Source organism: Triturus cristatus, chromosome 4_1 (genome assembly GCF_964204655.1).
Source record: "Triturus cristatus chromosome 4_1, aTriCri1.1, whole genome shotgun sequence".
Classification (NCBI taxonomy): Eukaryota; Metazoa; Chordata; class Amphibia; order Caudata; family Salamandridae; genus Triturus; species Triturus cristatus.
The window spans coordinates 44060605-44087492 of record NC_140585.1 but is presented as its reverse complement, the minus strand read 5'-3'; the positions used below and the strand labels follow the sequence as shown (position 1 = coordinate 44087492).

General features: G+C 47.7%; 1 protein-coding gene across 1 annotated transcript in view; it reads right to left on the bottom strand.

The window, feature by feature from the left end:
- Positions 1 to 26888, bottom strand: part of LOC146839428 (transcobalamin-1-like) — a 96589-nt gene that overhangs the window by 37562 nt on the left and 32139 nt on the right. Inside the window, exons 2-5 of the mRNA XM_085651476.1 lie at positions 23607 to 23795; positions 17897 to 18046; positions 14358 to 14507; positions 14054 to 14229 (exon numbers count right to left, since the gene is read on the bottom strand). Of these exons, the coding sequence (XP_085507602.1) occupies positions 14054 to 14229; positions 14358 to 14507; positions 17897 to 18046; positions 23607 to 23795 (665 nt within the window). The remainder of the gene's footprint in view (positions 1 to 14053; positions 14230 to 14357; positions 14508 to 17896; positions 18047 to 23606; positions 23796 to 26888) is intronic.

Below are 26888 nucleotides of genomic sequence, written 5' to 3'. Positions count from 1 at the left end.
CGCTGGCTGATGCCACATATCCGCTAGACCCATTAACATTAGTTCCTGTTTGACATAGGAGAGCCAGGGGATGTGCACAGCTTTGCTCAAATTTAATACTTCCTGCAGTTCAATTCTATATTGTGTGAGTTCAGGGGTTAGCCATAATCTCCTCCAGAATCTAAGGGGTTTTATAGATAGTTCCTCCTGGATTGGGAGTAAGCCCAGATCAAGCCGAAGAGGAATAAGGGGAGTGCTTTGTGGGAGCATTAGCAGCTGCCTCAGGAATCTATTCTCCGCTTTGGTTAATTCGGGACTCACAACGTGCCCCCATAGTTCCCCACCATACAGGGCCGCTGATCTTGCCCTGGATTTATAGATTTCTAAACCTGGGCTTATGGGCCTGTATGTTGAGGCATTGTTCATTTTCAGTATTCCGCCCGCTATTTGAGTCAGTTTGAGATGAGATTTTAGGAGGTGGGGCACCCAGGAGAGGTTTTCGCTCAGCGTGACACCTAGATATTGAAAGGTCTGCACTCTCTCAAGCGAAACTGTATCCAAGATAGGAGGGGGTCTGGTGCGTCGTGGGGGATTAAAAATCATGAATTTGGTTTTGTCTACGTTGATTTGTAGACCATGATCAATACAAAATTCATGAAACCCAACCAGTGTGCGCTGTATCCCCATGGGTGACTTAGATAATAAAAGAGTATCGTCGGCAAACATTATGGCCGCGATTTTCTTACCTGCCAGCCTGGGTGCATCGTTGTTTGGGACTGCATCCAGGCGAGAAATCAACCCATTCACGTATAGGCAAAACAAGGTGGGGGCAAGGACACACCCTTGCCTAACTCCCTTGTCTACCGGGAACCTCGCGGACAAGACTCCTCCCCTCGCACACCTGACCTGTGCAAAATTCTGTGTATGCAATCTCACTAGTATGTTCAACAGAGCATTAGGTACTCCCAAGTCCCAAAGAACAGCCCACAATTTCCCCCTTGGCACGGTGTCAAATGCTGAACGGAGATCAACGAACACCATATAGAGGCTGCCACCCTCTATAGTGACAGTCTTCCAGTAAAGCATAGCTAGGCGGAATAGCTGATCCGTGGTAGATGTTTTACTCCTAAAGCCAGCCTGATAGGGTGACAGAATATCATTCTCATTGATCCACTCTTGCAGACGATCTAGAATAAGTCGCGCAAATATTTTTTGGGGGACATCAATGAGACTGATAGGTCTGTAATTTACTGGGAGCAGGGGTGATCCCTTTTTGTAGATAGGTATAATTTCTGCTCCCAACCACGACCCTGGAACTTCTGCGCCTCGCAAGATAGTATTGAATAGAGCGCACAGGTACGGTGCCCAAATCAGGGGCTGGTCCTTAAACATGTCACCAGGAAGTTTATCTAAACCTGGCGCTTTGCCCCACATCAGTTTTCCCAGGGCAATGGTGATATCATCGTGGGTGAAAGCCAGAGTCTCAACCTCATCATCTCCAGGTATATAGGAATGTAAATGCAGAACGTCTAAGTCGGAGGATCCTGCATAGAGAGACTTAAAATGGGATTCCCAAACCCCTGGATCTAGGTTTACTTCTATTGCATTGCGGGGTTCAGCAGTCCCATTATTCACAATTGCCCAGAATCTCCGCGATTTCTTACTAGTAAGTGCAGAGGCAAGATCATGCCAGCGCTCCCAGTCCCAGGCAATTTTTGCCTGTTCCATTACTTCCTTGTAAGAGCGTCTGAGGGCCCGAATAGTTGAGCTATCCGTACCATCCTTAATTGCATTTACCAGATTGGTTTTTGACTTCCTGCACGCAGCATTATACCAGGAGGAAGGGCGGGGCACCATAGGTTTATTGGAGGTTACAGCTGGATTAAAAATATCGGCTAACGTGTCCACCAGGTCCTGATGGAGAGTAAGCAAGTTCACAGTCCGCGATCAGGATGTCCCTTGCCATGGTGAGGAAGGGGAGGATAGTTGAATATAATCTGGGGATGGCATCCCTCTTATCTCGCAGTTTCGCCCATTTGACACGCCGCCTGTTATTGGATAAAACAAGGCCAGGGTCAGTTGGCAATTCGGGTTGTCGCCTTGAAACAAGGGGGGATACCATCTTTAACACCAGAGCGTTATGATCGCTGTCAGTCCTGGGCACTACCTCCAGATCCACGATCTTTGGCCAAAGCCTGGTCTCGACCATGGCATAGTCTAGATGAGATTCATGATCTTTTTTATTGTACGTACATCTAGACGGGATGTCCGAAGGTTTCCTACCGTTAACCGCCCTAACTGAATTGTGGAGGGTAAGAGACAAAATCTGTGTAGCTAGTGGGGACCAGGCCTTAGCAGGAGCAGAGTTGCAGGGGGGAATTCCCCAGAACTCATCCTCTTCCAACAGGGCTCCCTCATCCATCCCTGGTAAGGGCTCATAATGGCAGTTGAAATCACCTGCAATTATATACTGAATTTCCCGATTCAAAGAGTCGAGAAAAGCTGAAAGTTCCCTGATGGTGTTGGATTCCCTAGCCAGTGCTGTAGGGCGGGAATAGACATTAATTAGTGCTAGTTTGAAGGAGGATGGCCATGTCAGTAAGACACATAAGATGTCGGCTGAGTTGGTCTGAATTAATTCTGCTTTGCAACCCAGATGGATACCAACCCACGTGGTCAGGCCGCCGGACGGCCTCCCAATGCCTCCCCATCGCGCCAGGGTGTTAAAGGCCACAAAACCCAGTCTGTGGGCTCCCTCCCTGGCCCAAGTTTCTTGGAATAAGATCACATCATAGGTGTCTACAAAGGAGCCCCATTCAGGGCACTTGAGTTTGGTGCTTATTCCCGCCACGTTCCAGGATGTTATGGTCATGTGCTGAACGTGGCTTATGGGTAAAGATAGGAGGACAGACGAATGGGGTAAACTCTCCGATGGATTAAATTCAATGGGGTCCTCGGGAGCAATAATATCATTGGCTAATTTTTCTGTGAGGTGTTGCTCACTGAGACTACAGCCAATACTCTCTAGGGAGTGACCAGAACTGATCCCTCCAGGGGGAGAAGGAACCTCCCTGATACATATTGCCTTCGTGAATTGCCTCAATCTGGTGGGAAACCTGGGTCCCATCTAACGACCTAATCAGTCAGTCCACCTGATCTAACTGGCTAAACCTGTTGTAGAGGGGGATAGAAGTGCGGGACAAGGTATGAACTTCTCGCCTTGGTTTCCCGACACGCCCCCATCGGGAATGGGGTACAAGGGACCATTCGGTTTCTTGCCGTATCACAGATTGACTAGGGTAGAAGGAAGTAAGTGGGCAGGTTGCGATTTTAGTTTCAAGGTGGGAGAATCCCCCCCTGCAAATGTACTCCACTGTTTTGGGGTCTGTAGGAGAGTAGGGTCTGCTATCCTATGGTCACCCCACATTTTTGCTTTTTGCTTCACTGGTTTTTGACATATTGAGGCTGTGGGCCTGCCAATCAGACCCCCAGCCTGCTGTTCTCTCTACTAAATTAAAACTATGCACCCTAGGTGCATAACCAATTGGAAGTGGATCACCCTGTCAGCCCCTGTACCAGTGTACACTAGGTACCCAGGGCATTGGTGTACCCAAGGCCTGCCAGGGGCTGAAGCATGTATTATGCCACCCCAGGCTTGGCCTAACAATTTGACACAACTGGCTGATCACTCAGCTGGGGTAAGTTGGTGTAATCACCTCTTACTTAGGTGTAGTATGCCTATATCTAACCTTAAATGGGACACCTGGTAACCTATAAGTCACTCCTATGGCAGGCCTTAACAATCCTGAAGGCAGAGTGCTTGGTTCCATGTGAGATGGTGCTCTGGCATGAGCTGAGCCTGTCTGCAGTGGTCGGAACAACTTCCTTCTACTGTTTCCAGATATCGTCATACCATATACTCTTAAGTGCATTATGAACCTCGCGGTTAAATGCTATCTTTGGTTTGGCTTTATCAAAACATGTCGAGTAAGGTGTCATACGAATTGGAATACTAACCCCTCGCCAATTCTGGCGACGGGGTTAGCATTCCACCCTTCTAGAGGGACACGACATGTACAGTACCTGAAACCCGGGTAAAATCAGACATAGCCTCAGCTCCACAAAATGGATGCTGCCACCACAGACACAAGTCTGCCCTCCGTGCACCACCCCAGACAGGATTTTGTGTATTGGTCAGGTAGGGCTTGAAAGAAACCAGACATGCCTGTGGCTCACAAGGAGCCTCGGTGCATATGCCAGTTCAAACCGGTCCTGGGGCACACCAGTCCCGGGCCTGGGGCGAGCTGGACAAAGGATTGGGGGTGTAACCACCCCCCTTCCTGGTCCCACCCATAGGGAGGGACCTAGCAGGTAGTCCGGCCCCTAGAATCCGCTTAAAGGTAGGAGCTGTGTCCTAAGACTTCAGACATCCTGGAATCAACTTAACACTAAGAAGAAGACGGGAACTTCGACGCTCTGCTGCACAGAGGACTGAAGCCAATCTCCCCTGTGGTCAGGGAGTGACCACCTTGCTAACGCAAGCACCATCCAGCGAATCAACGTCTGCTTTGCCGCCGCCTCCCGCCGGAGCCCGAGCCCAGAGACTGACAAGACCTGGACCTCCAGACCTCTCACCGCCCGATCCACAGTCCCTGAAAAGAGGAGACCCGTGGAGGCACCGAGACACGTGGAGCCAGCCATCTTGAAACGACCACGACAAGCCATATACCAGGCCAACTTCTCACATTGGTGAGCAGCGGTTGGATTTGAGCTTGCTGTGTTTTACCATTGTAATCTCTTGGTTACCAATTGAAAGATCACATAGGTACCTGTAGGTACATATAAAACAAGATTAGATATACATAAGTTCTACTGAACTTAGTTGTTGTAGAGCAAAGGGAGTAGCACACCCTGACTACAACTACTAGATAGGTTTAGTAGGTAAACCCAAGTGTAGGTAGATTGCAACACATCCACCCACACTTAAGAGCAATGGCCGGGGCAGAGGGGTCCACTGTACCCATCTCTGTTGAGAGTGACCCCCAGAGGGCACCATCCAGCTTTGCTACCCTTAACCAGAATGAGCTCAGGCATTTGGCAACTCTTAGAGGCCTTAAACAGCCCAAGAACCCTACCTCTGCTGAGCTCAGAGAACTCTTACAGAATGATGAGAATCAGAGAGAACTCAGGAAAGCTTCCCAGTTAGCCCCCTTAGGGTCAGGAACAGGAGGCCCCCCTTCTGAAGATGCTACAGAGGTACCCAGTTCCAATAGCCATCCCTTAGATGAGAATCATACTACAGGGGAGGAAAGTGGTGAGGATACAGAAAGTAGTGATGATGAAGGGAGAACTAGCCCAGTGCCAAGTGTTATACTTGGCCCAGCTAAACTAAGGCTATTGGGGATTGACAGTGGGTTTACCCCATTGGATCTCCCCAGTGGACTTAACACAGGGCTTTGGAGGCAAAGGAATCGCTCAGGTGACTCCAATGCTTCCCATGGCTCTAGAGGCTCTCAAGGTCACTCCAGGAAAAGGATGACCACCCCTCAGAGGAGGGAACATGAGGCCAGAATGCAGGAAGCCCAGCTGAGGATCAGGAAGCAGGAGCTAGAGGTAGCCCTGATGGAAGAAAAACTGAACAAGGCTAGGCAACCTAGAGAGAGTGGGTCTATACCCACTGGTGGCAGCATTGTCCCTAAGGACAAAGATAGGGTCTTTGATAATAGGAACCTGTCTAAGGTTGTGCCCCCCTACAAAAGTGGGGATGACATCCACAAATGGATAACTGCTCTTGAGAGAGCCTGCAAAGTACAGCAGGTTCCTGAAGACCAGTGGGCAGCAATCCTCTGGCTCTCCTTTGAAGGAAGAGGCAGAGACAGACTCCTCACTGTTAGAGAAGAGGATGTCAGAAATTACAGAGTCCTGAAGAGTGTTCTGGTAGATGGGTTAGGCTTAACCACTGAACAGTACAGGTTAATGTTCAGAGACACCCAAAAGACACAGACTCAGGACTGGTCTGAATATGTTGAATGTGCCACTAAGGCTTTGGAGGGTTGGTTGCTGGGAAGTAAGGTATCTGATTTTACAGGATTGTATAATTTGATGATGAGAGAACAGATTTTAAATAACTGTCAAAACCAGCAACTGCATCAACACTTGGTTGACTCTGATCTGACCTCTCCCCAAGAATTGGGAAAGAAGGCAGACAAATGGGTCAGAACCAGGGTTAAGCAAAAGAACCAGAACCAGGGCCAAGGGGGTGATCAGAAGAAAACAGACCAAAAGGGTGGAGATCAGAAACCTAAAGACCAGAAGTCTTCAACAGGGCCCCAAACTACTGCTAAGGAGGGTGGGTCCCAACAACAGTCCAAAAAGAAGAAAGAAGGTCAAAAGAAACCCTGGTGCAATCATTGCAAAAATACAACTCACTGGACTAGTGATTGCAAAAAGGGTGGAGCCCCCAACACTGTTGCCCCTAAGGCACCTGCTCCCAGTACTACTGTGCCACCCATAGGGAGGGACCTAGCAGGTAGTCCGGGCCCTAGAATCCGCTTAAAGGTAGGAGCTGTGTCCTAAGACTTCAGACATCCTGGAATCAACTTAACACTAAGAAGAAGACGGGAACTTCGACGCTCTGCTGCACAGAGGACTGAAGCCAATCTCCCCTGTGGTCAGGGAGTGACCACCTTGCTAACGCAAGCACCATCCAGCGAATCAACGTCTGCTTTGCCGCCGCCTCCCGCCGGAGCCCGAGCCCAGAGACTGACAAGACCTGGACCTCCAGACCTCTCACCGCCCGATCCACAGTCCCTGAAAAGAGGAGACCCGTGGAGGCACCGAGACACGTGGAGCCAGCCATCTTGAAACGACCACGACAAGCTGACAAGTGCAACAACCGAGGCTCCCTCCAAGTTGTGCTTTGGGATCTGAGAAGCCCAACACCCGAGCAGCATCTGCACCAAAGGTGAGCCCTCCAGCATCTCCACGATCTGCGTGGGGCCCTTCTGCATTTTGCCACTCGACGTGCCTAACCGGTTGCTGACCCGCTGGCTAGTAGCCATCTTGGCGACGAACTCTACAAAATACACCGCTGGTCTGGTTGCTCCAGACTGGCCCTTGCTCCCCTCCAAAGGAGCAGTCCTTCTGACCTTGCTGGTCAGAACCATCAGCTTATTTCATCTCCTACAACAATTGCTTTTGCCAAGGCTTGTTTGCTTTGATCAAGTCGCCGACAGCGAGAGCCTGCGTGGGACAGCTCGTGAACCGACTCCTGGACGTCGTCGACCTCCAGGGACCACGTGGCTGCAGAGACAAGCTACACCTTCCTTCCTGTTTGCACCCGACATTGCCTGGTACCCACCTGGTGCCACGCTGGTCACTGGCTAGTGACTGTGAACACTGTCCCCTCTGCTTACAGGTCTTCAACATCTCCGATCCACTCTTGGATCCACTGCATCTCTCCCGGACCGACCGCCTGCAGCATCTTTGTCTTCAGGCTCCACGGAACAGATAGAAGAAACCCGACGCACTTCGAGGCCTATGCACCCGCTTCCTGTGGGTGAGGTAAAGCTGGCACACCTGTGCCCAAGTGTAGTATTACATCTCTAGTGCCTGTGTTCCAAATCTTGAGTTCCTAGTCCATCCGGAAGATCCTCCTTGCAGTAACTTTGTACTTTTTACGCACCCATTGAAACTTATGGGAGCACGCGTGTGACTATTTGCTCTGCACACGCCACCCGTGGACCTCCTGGTCACTAACTGACGTTAGCTCCTTGTAGGCCCAGCGATTCTAGAGGCCCTAGGCCTTTTCCCTTTTCTGTTCGTGGTACTTATACCACTATTTTAGTATATGGTTTGAGCGGCCACCAGGGCCTATCCATATAAAGTGCAACTTCTGTGTATTCTACTGTAATCTTGTTTGACGATTTGTGCTCCTGTGCTCATAAAGAGACTAGGGGTTACTTTGAGAAATAAATATATATATATTTTGAATATTTATCTGTGTGGTGTCCTTTCATTGGTATAAAAGGGGGTTACATTTGGTAAAACAGCTGGCTTAACACGCTTCACGAGTTTAGCCTCAAAGACTGCTTAGCCTACGCTACCACTAGGGCAGCTAGTCCGAAAAGGTTGACTTACAACCACACCATAAGGGTTGCTTGGCATGGTACAAGGTGATCACTTTAACTAGTGAGCATCATATACCAGGCCAACTTCTCACAGGGTCCCTAAAATTGACTAGGACGCAGTCACCTTGTATAGTTTTGGGGGTATGCCCTATCCAACCCACCCTTCTAACCATAATAATCTCACTATTAACGTGGGGGGGCAGAGGCCTGTGGGTACACAACCATTGCATCGTCTTATTCTTTAGAGAATTATAGTCTTCTGTGGTAGCTTCACTTATTTCAGGGACGCCTTTGAGAACGACCACAAGGGGGCAAGATTCGGGAGGTAAATCAATTGTCAAAATAGGCCCAGGTACCTCTCCCAGATCTCCCCTTCTAGACGAACTTCCACTGACACTGCCTTTTGCCACAAGAGCAGATGCTGGAATAATAGGAGCAGGTAGTTGGGTGTTAATGGCCCTGTCTTCAGTTTGGAGGGGTGCTGGGTTAACAATATGGTCAGAAGCTGCCTGATCTGTTACAGGGTGGTTAGACAGTCGCTGAGTATTTGAATTATTTAAGGGTGCAACTGGGGATATCCCATCCGGCCTGCTATTGTGGTTGCATTGGCAGGAGCATTGCAATTGTGTGTTATTGTGGACATTTCCAAGTGCACCATTGATATGAATCTCAAGCTGTGCCAGGTGGGTTGTTATGCTATCTAACCTAATAAGAATGGGATCGAGTAGGGTGTGCAGCAATGAGTTAAGTTGCAACAATGTTACAACCCCTTCAGTTTGTAGCGAAATGTTGGAAGAAGCGCTTGCATCAACCGTAACAGTAGGGGCAGCTAGGTGCGGGGTGCATGACTCAGAATCTTCACTTAACATGATGGGAACTTCAGTCGTTAGATTATCCCGACGCTTTGAGGTTTTATTACCCCCAGGATAGGTTCTTTTCCCACTAGGAGCTTTGGATTTATTCTTCGAAGGCACTATCAGAGTTTTATCCTTCTTGTTTCGCAGGGTAGGGCCTGAACACAGCGGTGGAGGGGATCTAGCTTTCGGTGATGTTATTAGTTCATCGCAACTCGTGGTGTCACTCTGTGGTGTGTCATCTATGAATTGGGTCAGTGGGAGTGTGGATGATTTGGCGCCTGTACAGTTGGGAGTACCCTCAATGGCTCGGGGAGTACAAACAGAGGCTAAAGGACCCAGAGAAGAACGTCTGGCCTGAGCAAGTTCTTGCGAAACCCTTCGTTCCATAAGAACTATGCCCTGATCTATCACTGAGTTAGCTCTGATGATGAAATTATCTAAGGTGCCCGTGAGGTTGTCATTGCGAGCAAGATTCCTGCCCGTTTTGGTGGCCATTGCGCTAAGCTCAGAGTATAGGGGGAAAATTGCGTTAGAGCACCCACCACTATGTCAAGCAATGCCTAACTCCCACTGTACCCGCTAAACTCTATCAACCAGCAAACAAAACAGCAGTGTGAATATTAAGCCCAGTTCAAACCTGCACCCAAGTCCGTGAATGAAAGGGACGTAGCCCGGTCCGGTCTCTTGCGGGCTCGAACGGGCTACAACGGGCCCGCCCTTGGCCCGGGCTTCGCCCGCGCTGCGATCCGCGCTGCGGAAGTACGTAGCCGGAAATAAATAATGAGGGGGGCGGGGCTTTAGGAAGAGGAGCAGGTGAGCCGAGTTAGCGGAGCGCAATGCTCCAAGGTCCTCGCAGTCCCGTTTTTTAGGCGATCCAAGGCCCCCACAAGCAGCGTAGCGTCCTGGGCACAGGGAGCGTGAAGGAAACCCAACCTGCAGTACACCAGCCAAGTTTTTAAATGGTGATGAAGCCTGCGAGCGGCTCCCGCGCAGCGGGGGCCGCGAGGCGTGGCGTGGGTGGAGTGACCAGCGGGAAGAGGAGCAGGTGAGCCGAGTTAGCGGAGCGCAATGCTCCAAGGTCCTCGCAGTCCCGTTTTTTAGGCGATCCAAGGCCCCCACAAGCAGCGTAGCGTCCTGGGCACAGGGAGCGTGAAGGAAACCCAACCTGCAGTACACCAGCCAAGTTTTTAAATGGTGATGAAGCCTGCGAGCGGCTCCCGCGCAGCGGGGGCCGCGAGGCGTGGCGTGGGTGGAGTGACCAGCGGGAAGAGGAGCAGGTGAGCCGAGTTAGCGGAGCGCAATGCTCCAAGGTCCTCGCAGTCCCGTTTTTTAGGCGATCCAAGGCCCCCACAAGCAGCGTAGCGTCCTGGGCACAGGGAGCGTGAAGGAAACCCAACCTGCAGTACACCAGCCAAGTTTTTAAATGGTGATGAAGCCTGCGAGCGGCTCCCGCGCAGCGGGGGCCGCGAGGCGTGGCGTGGGTGGAGTGACCAGCGGGAAGAGGAGCAGGTGAGCCGAGTTAGCGGAGCGCAATGCTCCAAGGTCCTCGCAGTCCCGTTTTTTAGGCGATCCAAGGCCCCCACAAGCAGCGTAGCGTCCTGGGCACAGGGAGCGTGAAGGAAACCCAACCTGCAGTACACCAGCCAAGTTTTTAAATGGTGATGAAGCCTGCGAGCGGCTCCCGCGCAGCGGGGGCCGCGAGGCGTGGCGTGGGTGGAGTGACCAGCGGGAAGAGGAGCAGGTGAGCCGAGTTAGCGGAGCGCAATGCTCCAAGGTCCTCGCAGTCCCGTTTTTTAGGCGATCCAAGGCCCCCACAAGCAGCGTAGCGTCCTGGGCACAGGGAGCGTGAAGGAAACCCCATGGTTTTTGATGCCTTCTCAGATTTACAAGGACTTGTAAACATGGGAATGTGCCAAAATCGTATTCCTCCGCAGGTGAGGCGTAACGAGGAGAAATATCTTTATTTCTCCTCGTTTATTTCTCTTTCTACATGTACTGTATTCTGCAGCTCACATACAAAGAGGAAAACGCCTCTCGCATGATGCTCGCCTTCCAAAATGGCACCAGCGCAAGGCAAGGGGAAAGGACCGGAATGCACCGTATTGGATAAATACCCTTCCCCAGTGATGCAGTTCTGGGCAGCAGGGTGGATTGCGCCACTATTTTCATAAATATTCCGCTTAGTTTTGTATGCACAAGAAGCCCTTGAATGGTGTGGACCTGGAGAGCTCTTTGGATGGCCAGGTGGGAGGGCCTAAGCGAGCAGTGGCCAGGACTGGACTGGGAGAGATCATGGCGAGAGAACACGGGTGAGCTGACGGTGAATGCATGAATGGTAGCGGATCTGCATGTCATACTTTCAGAATCTCTTTTAAACTTCTCTGCCTTACTTATAGAGCCCTGCAGGCTGGTCCCACAGATGCTCTGGGATCCTTGCTGACCCGTTACATTCCTAGTAGGCATCTCCGGTCCTCAGATTCTAATCAGCTGGCAGTTCCTCGTTTTAAGAAGGTCAGATGGGGGAGTAGAGCTTTTTCTATTGCTGCACCTCTACTCTGGAATAATCTCCCTTTGGAGATTAAGTCGCAACCCTCTCTTGCCCTTTTCAGGAAGGCTCTCAAAACTTGGTATTTTATAAAAGCCTACCAGTAAGCTCTTCTAGTTTTTATTTTTAAGTCAGTTTTATCTGGTTAGGAGCCTTGACGCCCATTGGGCTAAGTTGCGCAATACAAAATCACTTTCATTCATTCATTCATTCATATGTGGCAGGGCATGTTCCATGGAAGCCGGGCCTCATGGTACGTAAACATGACTGCATTTAACATTAGAGAACGTGTGGATACACATGGGGGGTGGGAAGGCAGACTGTGTGCACAGTGATGCTGACACGTGTCTGCTCCATCACCATACCTCGGTTTATAAACTCCAAGAGTTTCTGACTCTTAAACCAACAAGGCAGAGAAGGGAAACTTTCCACCTTCCTGGTGCACATGTTGTCACCATGACTGCAAGGAAAAATGACCTTACAGAGTACCAGCGTGGGTGAAAGAAAGAGAAAGGAGCATTCTGCAGCCTTTGAAAGGGGGGCTTTCTGCACGTACGTCATTGCAGCAAAGCAGGAAGTGAGCAGGAGTGACGCCTCTTGGCTCTGCAAGACACCATAGCAAGAAAGATGTAGGGTATTGGCTCAGGGGTGGGGTTAGAACATGCACTGGCCAATGAGTGAAGATGATGAGAGATGAATCCCCACTGTTGACCCAATGACAGCATAGCTTACTAAACATGGCTTGGCATATAACACTTTGTGAATTAATACAGCCATTTGTGGATGCCCAGATCTATTGGAGACACAATGCATAGAAAGAGATGAGCAGCTTAGGGATGTGTGATGAAATATGATGGACGCCGCGTTAACTTTCACCCTAATATGCATTGTCTTCTGCGTTGTTTGCATTAATTATGATCCCTCTGATACATTTGTTATATAGACAAGTACTGAAATAATAAAAAACGATATAATTGTGAAACCACTGGGCCCGATTCACAAAGGTAAACCTAGCTCAGAAGTCTAAGTTCACGCCTTTCAGTATTCACAAAGCTAAGTGACGGGTAGTATGTTTACGTATGCAATCGGGGCGTAGTTTCCACACTCAGGGCAAAATCAGGAGTGGAATTTCCCCACGCGGAGAGGAATCTCCACACTCAGGTCTGATCTCTGCCCAGAGTGCGGAAATTCCGCCCGAGCGCAGACGTAAAGATACTACTCGTAACTTACCTTTGTGAATTCCGAAAAGTTATAAAGTTCGACTTTTGGTCTAAACTCAGACCAAAAGTCTAACTTTACGTCTGTGAATCAGGCCCGCTGAGTGTGTGTGTTGAATTGAGGTACGAGGGTGGGGTCTACTTTACCATCAGCTGTAAATAAGAGTTCCTCTGACAGCGTGTCCGACTCCCAGCACTCCCCATGTGACAGATCATAACTCGCTGGAGGAGGAATGACACACATCTGCCCAGTCTCCTTCTCTCTGAAAAGGCCACATTTGTTTTTCTGGTGAAGGGGGGCTACTGGGCCTGAAGGCTCCAAAACAGGGGTGGCTCCTCCGCTAAGGCGGAGGAGCGTCACCCCACAGCTCTTTGAGCAGGAAAAATAAAATTATAATAACGTGGTTAATATCATTCTATTGTTCGCAGATTCGGGGCTGGGTTAGGGCAGGCGGGGCTGGAGGCAGAGGGGGGAGGAGTGGTTTGCACACTCCGAAGTACCCATGACCACTTGGCAGGCTGTCTTGGCCTGGTCAAACAGTCCTGCACACTTTGCATGTTCCCCACCAAGCTGTTTTACACAGCCTGGTGGGGAACATGCCCAGGACCCCAGTCCATATCTGAGCGCCGATCCATGGCCTGGGGGCTTCCTGGTTCCTGGACTCAAGAAGCAGAGGAGAGACACAGCCGGCAGAACAGGTGCATTTAAAAAAAAAAGAAATTATTTTGTCCCAGGCCAAACCCACCATCCCCCCCGCCTCTCCACCCTCATTCCCTGCCAGCCGCTACTGCTCAAATCACATTGGGGTGAACATGACAGGGAGAATTCTTAGGAGAGAGCTTTCCCCATCAATCAATCTGGGTTTTTGTAAAGCACAGCAAATCACTCATGAGGGTCTCGAGACGAACATCCAGGTCCTGGGTCATTTCTAGAATTGCTGGAGCGTCCGGGCGGTCCTGAGGTACAGGGGGAAGGTTATTCCAGGCTTTGGCCACCAGGTGAGAGAGGTGCTTTTCTGCCTTGATGAGCTGCCTTGAAGGGAGCAGTGACAGGTTCATTGGCAGAGGGTCAAGGCATCTGAGGTGGGCTTGGGACAAAGCAGCTGAGATGAACAGAGCTGTGGGTGGATGAATGTGCGGGATACTCCATTTTTAAAGTGACTGCCCTGTGATAGGGTTTTGTTAGTCTCAAGTATGGAAGTAATAAAAAGAGTTGAAAAGGATTTTGAGATGGTTGAAATAGAACACGCATTAAAACCAGTGGAGAAGGTAGATTGTCCAAGTAGATTGGAAGTAAGCGATCTGTGATCTTTTGAAGTGTCTCACCTGCATGGCTAGCCCGGTGCTGTAAAGGTTTCCAATCTCACCATCGCTTTGGGACTGATTTAGAATTTTCTGCACCAAGGATCTCAGGGTGTGTGTGATGGCTTCTGTCTCCTCTGGGGTGATGTCCCCTCTCCTAACCACACACGTCAGGCCCAAGACCACGACCGCAGCGGTGTCTGTAAGAAAGAACAGGCTCTTCTCAAGAACTGGCTCTGTAAGTGCAACCATTGGCCATCTTCAAAGCATGACTTGACTAGTAGCATCTACTGATTCAAACCACTGGACGAGAACAACCTTGACTCACCAACAGAGAAGCTATCCTGGTCCCCGTGACCCATGTTGACACTGCCGGTATCCAGGACAGGGGAGACATTTACAGGCACATCTTGGAGGCAGAGCGCTATGATGTCCAGGCCAATCTGGAAGTCGTTGGAGAGTGGACGGCCCTGCTCTTCTGTGAGAGAGGGGTACAATGAGAGAACATAGATGAATGCCTGGGTCCAGGGGGAATGCATTCCACAGCAGTTATCTTGGACCCATTCTCAGTGCTCCTGGGACCTACACAACCTCTCTTGGTCTCATTAATCCTGGTGCAAAAATGGGGTCCACACATGATATAATGCACCACCGAGCCTGGCTCTATCTGAGGTGGGTCCACACATGCTCTAATGCACCACCGAGCCTGGCTCTATCTGAGGTGGGTCCACACATGCTACAATGCACCACCGAGCCTGGCTCTATCTGAGGTGGGTCCACACATGCTACAATGCACCACCGAGCCTGGCTCTATCTGAGGTGGGTCCACACATGCTACAATGCACCACCGAGCCTGGCTCTATCTGAGGTGGGTCCACACATGCTACAATGCACCACCGAGCCTGGCTCTATCTGAGGTGGGTCCACACATGCTACAATGCACCACCGAGCCTGGCTCTATCTGAGGTGGGTCCACACATGCTACAATGCACCACCGAGCCTGGCTCTATCTGAGGTGGGTCCACACATGCTACAATGCACCACCGAGCCTGGCTCTATCTGAGGTGGGTCCACACATGCTACAATGCACCACCGAGCCTGGCTCTATCTGAGGTGGGTCCACACATGCTACAATGCACCACCGAGTCTGGCTCTATCTGAGGTGGGTCCACACATGCTACAATGCACCACCGAGCCTGGCTCTATCTGAGGTGGGTCCACACATGCTACAATGCACCACCGAGCCTGGCTCTATTTGAGGCAAAATAATTCACTTTCTTTCACTTTTAGATTTTGTTTAAACAAAACTATAGTAGGGACAGTCAGGCAGTGGAAATGGCTGGGATCCTATATGAATGCATTAATATTGGGGGCCTCTGACTGTGTTGGATACTTAAGGTTATTTGTGTGAAAAGTCATTGGACCAGTTGAGTGGTGCGAGGCTGGTCTGATCACATGTTTGCTGCCAGCACCAGGCGGCCCCATATGGACTCATTACACACTTATTATCTTTGGTGAGAACAACAAACCTACAGCTAGAACAATCCTTCAAATATATTTAAACAGAAAGAACTGTAATTATAATCATTGGCGAGTATTCTCATGCCTCAAACTGAGGCTTCTAGGGCGCTCCCTGGGTCCCACTGCCCCAGTGATTTCACCAACACCACAAACCTTTGCTCGTTTAGGTTTCATGATTCTCTCAAGTTGGTCTAATAATGTTGCAGACGCAATTTACGTAGAGAAAGTTAAAGTTAAGCTCAGGTAAGTACATTGTCTTGTATTGCAACATTGATACAGCGCTTATTACCACCATGAGAGGGCAGAAGCACTTGCCTACGCGGGTAACACGTGACACCGGATAGGTTGAGTGGTTGGAAGTGTGTGGTCCTGTTTTTGATCCTATGTGGGAAGTGTTTCCATGTCATGTGTGATATCCACCGAGGTGCATTATCATGTTATGGGATGCAGCGCATAGGGGTTTGATGGTTGAAGAAGTGCGTGAGAGGAGCGCAGTTTATGTTTTTCTTTTAGGGTGTAGCTTTGAGCTGCTCCACAGGTCTCTTTATGGTTTTAGTTATGATCATTGTCCACTTGACTGGTTACTTTACCTGCTTGTCCATTCTGAGTTATTTTTGTGGCAGGTTCATGGCCCTACGCAGGCATAGGTTGGAGGGAGACATGGTGGAGAGACCTGTTGGGATGTGCTTTGTGAATATCATCCCATATCAGATTGTCACTGTGAGATGCCAAGAACTGGTCATAGTATGCAGCTTGTTGGCACCTGCAGTGGGAGCCACATTAAAGTCCTCCATTGGCCAATGGCATATTGCAGATTCTTCAGTGATTCCTTGCCTGTTCAATGTGTGATGAGTAGCTTATTGCTGTGGACAGGTACACAATTGGGTGATGGTTCAGGGACATCAGACTACTTATCAGGGGCACATCAGAGGCAACCCCCGCCGTGTGGGGGCCCCCAGGGTTTCTTGCTGTGGAGGGGCCCCTCACCCTCTAAGTCATGCACTTGCATGCCTTGCAGAATGCGTTCATTTGTATGCAATAAGAAATAGTTAAACGCTCGGTAAAACCTCTCTGCTTTATCGAGGAGATCCCTGCAGTGTAGGGGGGCCCAACAGTTCAGTGGTCCCCCGTTGAGCCCATTCTCAGGGGAGGCATCATTTAGCGGTACGCCACTGCTACCTATAATTGTGCAGAGCACACCTCATCCCGGTGTACCTTCTCTCCAGCTAGTATCAGACCTGTGAGTGTTCCTATTTAATTGTCTGCCGTTTGTAGACGATCATTGGCTTGAGTGTATGTGGGAGATGCTCTTGGCTTTGCTGGTGAGGGCAGCTCCCTCGCTTGATACAATGGAATTGTTTGATAAAAACATGGAGCATAATGAGGATTGTTGCCATTGGGGAAACTCTCACATTTGGAAGGTTCTTTTGGGCAGAAAGGAGTAAGCTTTATGGAGATAGAGAGAGTAGACAAAGAAGTGGGGAGATAGTGGTGAGGAGGCAATGAAAAGAGGCAGAGAGGGAAGGGACAGAGGTAGTGAAGAGAATAATAGTGGTTAGAGGCAAGAAAGCAAGAGGAAAGGACAGGTGAAGAAGGTAGGGCTACAGTTGTGGAGGCAAAAAAAGAGAATGAAAGAAATGGCTATTTAGGAGGTAGAAAGAGTAGAGTTAAAGGTTGAGAGGAGAGAGACAGAAGATGGTGTTGGGGAGATGCATTGGAGGAGGACGAGAGATTAACCACAGAGATGTGGAGGTGGAAGATAAACAATGAAAAGAGAGGTGAGAGTGCAGAGAAGAGAGGTATGTGGTGAGGCGGGTGAGATGGAGCGACAACAGAGATGTGCAGGAGAGAAATGTGTCCTAGGGAGTAAGATAGGTGGAGAAAGGATAGGGCGTCAGGCTAGAGGTAGGGCATGAAAAGCATGGAGAAGGAAAGAAAAGTAGGGATGAGATAGGCTAGACTTGTACAGGGAAAGGGTGAAGATGGAAAGAGACAAGGACAGGCAGGAAAAAGACACATTAGCAAAGTAGAAGGGCAGGTGTGAGGCAAGAGAGAGTGACAGAGAGAAAGAAGTGGAAAAGGATGAGAAACAGAAAGAGAGAATAAAACAGAGGAGGGGAGTACAGTACAGGGGAGTACAGTAGAGCTGTAGAGAGAGAGGGAATGATGGAGAGCGACGGGGAGCAGATAGTAAAGGGAAGAGAGCAAGAGAATGAAAGAAGCATCGAAAAAGAGAAGGGATTCGAACAATGAGGGAGAAGGGAGTGAGAGGGACAGAGAGAGAGACAATAGAACTCTGAGGATGTTAATATCCCCAGGTGAAGGAGACAAATGGCCGCAACTCACCAATGTTCCTTAGTTCTTCCTGGTACTTGTCTTCCAGGATTTGCACCAGGTCAATGTTGGTGTTCAAAGCTGTCACATTCCGGGGGTTCTCACAGGAAGCCTGCAGAGCCAGCACGTAGAGCGCCACCAGCCCCGAAGAGAAGTCCTCGTCTACAAAAGAAGACATATATCACTTCATCTGCTGGTGAAAACCTCAATGTGTCCATCTGTGGCAGCTTCTGATTCAGTATCTCCAGCCTCAGTTTTATCATGTTTCTCCTGTCATTTCCATCTCTGACAATGTCTCTCGTTCACTATCTCTCTCATGTTGCTTAGGTTCCTGTAGATTAGCATTAGCAGTTGAGTCTCAGAAGCTGTATTCTCTCGCCTTTCTTTGGATCTGCCCCTGTAGAGCTATAGCTACATCTATGTCTCAGTCCCTGGACCGCTCTCTCAATAGTTGCTGCTCTGTCTCTATCTTTTGGTTTGTTCCTCAATATCTGTTTCTATGTCTTTGGGAGTGTCTCTGTAGTTCTCTCTACTAATTTAATCTGTTTCCAGCACTTGTCTCTATGTCTTATTGTTTGGCTGTGTCTCTCAATAGTTGTGTTTGTGTGTCAATATTTCGATTTCTTTCTCAGAAATTGTCTTTATCTTTAATGTTACCTCTATTTACTTGTTTTACTCTTTCAGTCTTTAGATCATTCTCTCAAAAGTAATCCCTCTGTCGCTTTGTCTGGATCTATCCAATGATATTTGTCTTTACCTTTGGAAATATCTGTACATAATTGTCACTGTATTTTTGTTTGGATCCATCTCCCAATATTTTTCTCTTTGTCTACTTCTCATAATCTCAATCAGTTTGCCAATATCATGAAGGCCATCCACTCAGGGCCTCATCTGACCCATGTCCCCACCAAGCCTTCACCAAAGGTTTCCTACCGATCAGCGAGCACTAACATCCATCCTCCATGCCTCTATCGGCGCAGCCACATTTCCACTAGCCTGGAAACACACCACCGTCACCCCCGTGCTGATGGAACTATCCACTGACCCAGCCACGCTCCGGAACTACAGACCCATCTCCCTCCTACCACACCCGGAAAAGGTCCTAGAGAACTAATCAACCAATGCCTCACCGACCACCTCAGTAACCAGTAGTTCCTCGACGCCATGAAGTCCGGATTCAGGTATAACTACAGTCCAGAAACTGCGCTCATTGGTGGTATAAACGGCCTCTGCAGGATCCTTGACAGAAGAGACACAGCAGCCTTCATTCCCCTAGACCTCTCTACAGCATTTCACATGGTCTCACACACCATCCTCATCAGGTGCCTGCATGACATTGGCGCCCAAGGACCCGCACTTCGCTGCACTGTCTCCTTCTTCTGGCAAGACAGAAGTAGTGATCTTTGGCAAGAACACCTTACCATGGGACTTCCACTGGTGGCCGCCAAAACTCAGGCCCACACCCAGCACCCACACCAGGAAACTCGGATTTATCGTCGACAGAGAACTGGACATGACCTCACAAGTTAACACTGTCAATGCATCCTGCTTCTACACCTAAAGAAGCTGACGAAGATCTCCAAATGACTCCCAAAACACAACCACTCACGCCCTAGTCACCAGAAAATTGGTCTATGAAAACATCCTGTGTGTCAGGATCCGCAAGGAACTTCACAGAAGACTACAAGCCATCCGGAACTCAGCAGCCAGACTAATTTCACACCATACCTCAAAAAGCTCCACTGATGCCCAAAACACAAATGCCCTAATTTCAAACTCCTCACACATACATTCAAGGCTCAACACAACTTAAGCCCCAACTACCTGAACAGTTGCGTCTCCTTCCACCAACAGCCCAGACACCTCTGCTCCTCAGGACCCCTACTCACTTACATCCCATACAGACACAGAACCAGATCAGGAGGATAGGCATTCTCTTACATCACTCCTAAGGTGTTGAACAACTTCCCACTCCACATCATAGCCTCCTCCTCTCTTCTTGAATTTTAAAAAGAAGCTGAAAACCTGGCTTTTCAATTAACCAATGTACCCTAGGCAGGGCCCCACACCAGGATACCCTTATGGGTGATAGCGTGCTTTACAAATGCTCATAATAGTCCTTCTTTAATTGCCTCATCATCGCCCCAATGACTTTCTCTGGCAAGAGGAAGATGCCACAAGAGACAGAGCCAGGCAGACATACCTACCTTGAACTTGAGGAAATGGACTACACACCTCCGGCCCTGAAAGAGCTGCTCTCGAGCCCACTAGAACAGTGAATCACGTTCACACGTACAGGCCTGCTATAGGTCTTACATAGCAATAGCACCGAATGCCTTCAAAGGTTCCAGTCTGAACCCTGTTGCCAGCCCACCCGCAGGAATCCCCCAATTTACTTCAAAGCAGACTTCTGCGAATCGATTCTCCCTCTCAATTTGAGGCTCTCTCAAGCATAACCTGCGTGTTCCTCAAAATCTGTGTCTCGTGTTTGTCTCTGTGCCTGTCTCTTAATCTTTGCCTCGCTCTATCCGTAGTTCTGCCTCTCATGCGTCAGTATCTAGACCAGGCCCTTATTCCAAATCCTTTTCTGGATCTCTCTTTATCTATTGCTCTTTTGGCCTCCGGTACTCCACTCCTTTCTCAGTCTCCATCTCAGTCAGTATGTCTCTAGCCCCATTTCTCAGGCTGTCTCATATCAAGACTCTCCCGCTCTGCCCATCCTGGAGTCTTCTTCTAACCAAGGATTACCTTCACGGTCATTGCTTTACTGCTTTACTACCAATATATAATGCATAATCCGTTTAAGTTCAGGCATGTGATAACACATTTTGGTGCCATTGGGCACCTTTACAAAATTGCTGGTGCAACTCATCTCAGGAAAACATTTCTTTCAGAAAGAGTGAAATTTGACTACATTTTGACTCCTCTAAGAAAATCACTTGATGATGAATATTTGGTGCCATCATGGTTGGTGATGGAGGCCTCCACCAATAGGCTGGGGGAAAATCCCTTGGACCTAGGTACAGAAACAGTGTGAAATGCACCTGTACGCCTCTTACCTGGAAATGGGTTGTTTTTAGCATTCAAAGATCTACTAAATTACTAGATAAAATACAATAATATTGGAAAATTCACTCAATGCATTTTAACAAAATTTTAAATTAAAGGCATCAAGTACACAAAGAGTGGGCTGTGGCCTTTAACTTAGATTAAATGGTGTACTTCAAGTTTTGTCTGTAAACTGGATTTTTAACTCCATTAACCTTTTAACCTTATAGTCATTATTCGACAATGTTTTGGTTTTATTTTTTATATGTTTTTTTTACACTATCCGTTTAATTTAATTTTCTATCAAGGAGTTCACATGCATATCAGTAGAGATTGAAGGGGTTTTTATATGTAAATTAATTTGATTTTGTTCTTTTGACTTGAAATCTAACAGATTTTTAAGACTTATGTGTGATGCCAGAGATGACAATAAGAACATTTGACTCCAAGATTGAAGAAGACATTGACTGTGAACTGTTCATTTTTTGTATGTTTTCAATCTCTATTGTATGACATTGAAGGGCCCAATTTCTGTCAGGTGATTAAAAATGTAACATTCATCATCAATAAGGGAGTGGCAGGAATTTCTAGAGGGGTCCATCACACATGCCCACAGCTTAGACTCTCAAGATCAAAAGGTACAATGTTCCACAAAGGGAGAGAGAGGTGAATGTTTCTTCGTAGGTGAATGAATGAATAGAATTCTAAGACTCAAAGACCCTCCCTCACTTTAGTGGCATGCTCCATCATCGGGGTTTGCTCCTTGTTGGGCAGGTCATGGGATCTAGTTTGCCCCAAAAGGTTTCAAAATATGTGACCTCTTGATTGAGATCAAATTTTGAGAATGTGAAGAAGATATTTTAGGGAATAGTACAGCTACCTTACAATTGTGGTGACATAAAAATATCTCAAAGTTAACAATAAACCTATTTGGTTAGTGCTCCCTACAGTGAGATTAAAACAAGAGCTGGACATTAGGGTCTCTATATGGTCAACATGTTTCTGCCAGTACAGAGGGGCCGCACAGGCCAGTGTCATTCATCAGGACCCAAAAAGAAGGGGTCCTATTCAAAACCTAAACTTCTACACTAACTATGACTAGCTCAGTGTATGAAGTTGGTTGTGCATAGAAAGAATCAAATTATATGTATGAAAGGCCATAATGTCATTATTTTGGCATTTTTTTGAGTCCCTCATGGTCTCTAATAGAGCTTCATGGTTGATGGGGCACAGTAACTCTCTAGAGCTTGTTCACAAAGGTAAATCTGCAAGTTTTGATTTATTATAATCTGCAAGTTTTGATTTATTACAAGTAAATTTACTCCTTTGATTTTGATTAACTTTACTACATCTGGCTATTCATCATTGACAAATGCAAACTCTACTCAAAAGTGAAGACTTACATGTCCCCACTTCTGAAATAGGGATTGGAGTCAGAATAAATGTCAAATATGACCATAAAGTTACTGCTAGTAGTGACTTTACAACCCTAATTGATGTTCCACACACTTGAGGGAGACCTCCGCAATTGAATAAAGACCTCCCTTTGATAAAATAGGGAAAAGTTTTAAAGTTTATTAAACAAAAATTAGAAAAAGTTTAGTTAATTTTAAATATTTACATGTTTATTTTAAATAAAGAGCAATGTAAAGAAAATAGCATTAATAATGAAAGTGCAAATTACAAATTGAAATATTTTCAATTTATTGAAATAAAATTATTCCAACTAAAGTATATATTTTATTATGTATTGCATATTACTAAAAGTGATGTATAGAATGAATTAAAAGTAATTTGTTTTAATGAATGTTAATGTTACATTCCTTTTTTGTATTAAATGAAAGGCAAATCAAATAAATAAATACATTTTGTTTTACTAATAGTCAATTTTTAGCATTATTTATGTGTTTTTATATTTTGAATTGTTTCAATAATTTAATTTATTTCAATATTATTTCGGAAGCTTTTTTAATTTTGAGTACCTAGTTCCATTCTTTTGTAAGGAGCAGTGTTGCAGTACCAGTGAGTGGCCATGGGCGGTGCTGAAGTACAGTTATGTTCCTCTTTGGCTGTAGTAACTACAAAAGTGCTGTTTGTGACTAGGAGGGGATTTACTCGTTTGTGGGTGGGCGTATGTCACTCCCTTTATGACTCTCTAGCCCTCCATTAACTCCTCCTTATTCCTCCCAAAACCCCCTACCTTTGGTAGTAAATATTCCTCATTTTCGAGCCACTCTTGTATCCCTTCCTCAGTTGCTACTAAATAGTAGGTGTACGTGTGCGTAGATTTCTGCAGTCGGGACGGAGATCTCCACACATGAGAGATAGGAGAGGCGGAGAGTAGACATCAGCATGTAGGTTTGTGAGTAGGAATTTTATGGTACTATGAAGCGTACGACAAAAAATGCAGTTTGAGAATAGGCCCCACTGCATTACGAGATGTTACCCCATAGTTACCCCAGGCTCCTGAATGGTGGAGCCTGTGAATAAAGGACATGCTGTAGTACTGTGCGAGTCCTACTTCACGTACTCATGAATGACTCGTAATTGGCCCGCTACAGTTGTAAATTTGAAGCGGGTTGAGGACAGGTATGAGTGTGGCGGGACGCTGCAGATGCTGAGGGTCAGACAGGTGTAGAACCGATAGGCTTCTAAGAGGTAATGGCTTCCTTACTGTTGACGATCCGCTGGACGGCATTCTCCTTCAGCCTCAGGACCATGGCCTTCTCCACCTGCAGGTTGTGGTCCGTGGCCAGCCGCAGGGCGAGCAGGATGCTGGGGTTAGGGGTGGCGGCAGCGTTCCAGGAGCTGAGCATGACCTGCAGGAGACTGGTGAGCTGAGGCTTCTGGGCCTGATCCACAGCTGCAAGGGGACAGAAGGAGGGTTAGAGCACCGGCCTATATACGCATGTCTATATATTCATATATTTATTTATAATGTTTATTTATATATACATATTTATGCCAAAGCACTGAAAATAAATATGGCCTAATACATTATTTAGAGCAGGTGTTCTATTAAACACACATCCACACATTTATTACTAGAGTGCACATTTCAAATTTGAGTTTATTAGTGCATGACAGCAACGCTGACATGAGAAAAACACTTGTCATTGCCTCACAGGCTGCATTGCGACAATCACTTCACACAGGGAAACAACTCTCCTACTAGTCACAGTATCGCTTCTGTGTGATGTTACCTTGCTGCACAAATGTAACCCCTTCCACAGTGGTACTGTCACTATACAAACACATACACACACAGTCCATGTAGTACCAGCTGCTCTACTCAGAGGACTGGACCGTACCGACACCACCAGAGCGCCCACTGTTGTACAGTCGCTGCACTCACAGCCCATGCTGTACCATCTGCTGTACACAGGGGGCTGTACCATACCGACACCACCATAGCGCCCACTGCTGTGCAGTCACTGCACACTCAGCCCACGCAGAACCACCTACTGTACTCAGGGGAATGTACCGTACCGACACCACCAGAGCGCCCACTGCTGTACAGTCACTGCATACTCAGCCTGTGTAGAACCACCTACTGTACACAGGGGGCTGTACTGTACCGACACCACCCGAGCGCCCACTGCTGTACACTCACTGCACGCACGCACACACACACACACAGGTACTGTAGTCAGAGGACTGTAGTATACCAAAACCACCACAGCCAGGGCACAAGTCGGAGGTACACATGGTTGGACTGCGTTAACCCTCTAATTTCACACGGTAGACGCCGTCCAACCTGACAAGAAGTTGGCTCCACTGACAAACGCTGAATTAGTCCGAGTGTAGGTTTCAGACACCAGGGCACATTCAGCAGTGCCTGTACGTTGTCTGCTTTCGTTCCATGTAGCAACGTGCATGAGGGGAGGGGGCTTTTTTTTTTTATTCCTGCTGGCCCTAGACGAAGGCCTAAGTAAAGTGGCGATCAGGCCTCTTTAGGTCTCGCCTGACCCAGCGCATGCCGTCTGGCGAGACTTTTTGTGAGGGCTCAAAAAAATTCTACCACTGTAGCCTAGAGCTACAGTGCATGTGCGCGGGCGTGCGCGGGCGTGCGCCGGCGCGCGCACGCCTCACTTTCGCGGAAGCACGGCCGCTTTAATATTTGATCGCGATCACTTTCACTTTCGCGGCCATTTTGATGTTCTCCATGAGCCAGTTTTTTTTTTCCTGTTTATTACTTCTATGTAGTAATGGTGGCACCCGTGCGCAGCCATTACTACAGAGCAGTAATAAACAGATACAAGCATTGGCATAGCCAATAGGTCTCGCTTTTATGCAACTGTTGCATGGCTAAACACTTATAAGGTCCCAAAAGCGAGACCTATTGGATATGCCAATGCTTGTTTTGCTGGAGTAGCCTGGTTAGGAGCTATCTGGGGCCTCACACCTACATGCAAATGCAATGGAAGGGGAACAAAGGCACACAGCTTATCACTTCACAGGTACTCAAGAGAGGCAGCTTTTGACTGCTGTTCAGTGGCTTATAATAGATGTACACGCACTGTAAGAATGTAAGATGGTTTGGCCTGTCGCAGTATTTGCACAAATAACAATTTAAATACCACTCTTTTGTTTTATTTCTATCATCGCTTTAAGCTACTCATCCAAATGCAGAGTATCAGAGCACTTTGCATCATACATTAACATACATTGACATAAAGTGTAAGTGTGTAAGTGTGTAAGTTAACATGTAGGATGTGTTACATGAGACAGGGGGTTACAAGATGTGGGAGTCACATGCTCTCTATAGCTCACTGTGCTATATTAGAAGGATTACAGTTTATGAAAGGCAAATTACAAAAGGATCTTTGTGTTAAAAGGAGTAACCCACTTACCTAGCAACATGAAATGAAAATCTGTCATCTGCATATTACACGATGTGCTTTGCAGGATGCACATTAACCCTCTGTACTACTTTGATTCAAAACTAGGCTTAGCAAAAGCATGAATCTGTCCAGCAAACCTCCAGAGTTATCTTACCATTATTATCATTTCCTGAGATATACCGGGCACCCAAAGATCTATGCAGCAGGTGCCTCAACCCCATAAGATATTTCAAAATGCAGACTTTGTAACCAACTAAGCAGAACAGATGTATTGCCACATTTCTCCTTGCTGTCAGTTTCTTTGTGGCAGAGTTTAAAAAAAACATAAATGTATAAATTGAGGCACAGATTTCAAGTCGGGGTTGCGTCACTTTTTTGACACAACCCAATGCAAAATCTCTCTTGTTAATCTTGTAACACGCTCAAATGTACTCATGATAGACCAGCTAAACACATGTCTGAGGTGTTAGGATGTGATGTCACTTCCTGTGAGGCATGAGTTGTGATGTACTTTGTCTGGTGTCACGCACCGCTATGTCACGCGCCATGATTTTACTTCCATACTGCCTAACTTGGTTAGTCCCCCACTTCTTTTTTTAGGACTTGTACCCTGGCCAGAGCATCCACCGATGTACAGACACTACACGCGTGTCCCACGCAGAGCCATCTTCACAGATGCAACATGCTGTACTGCCAACGCAGTCACATCTCATGCGGCAGTGATGGTGGAGGCTCAACCCATACTGCACTGCAGGCACGGCAGTCTCATAGTTCACTCACTGTCCTGACACTGCCTGGGCATTCTACACTGCACAGCACTACAAGCACAACCCATGCTGAACCGTCTTCACTAATGCAACATGGACTACTGTGCCAACAAAAGGAAACCCCACACTGCACTGCTGCTCCAGACACCCCAGGGCCAGCCATGGGACTAGTGCCATGAAATCCTACAAGGGTACATCGCACAATGTTTGTGATGGTCTGATTATCATAAAAGATTTTTGGTGAAAGGTCAAAGCTTTCCACTTGTCTCCCTGTCTGTGCATCTGCCTGTGTATTCCATTGTTTCTGCCGCACTGTCTGTCTCTCTGTATGTCTCACTGTCTGTC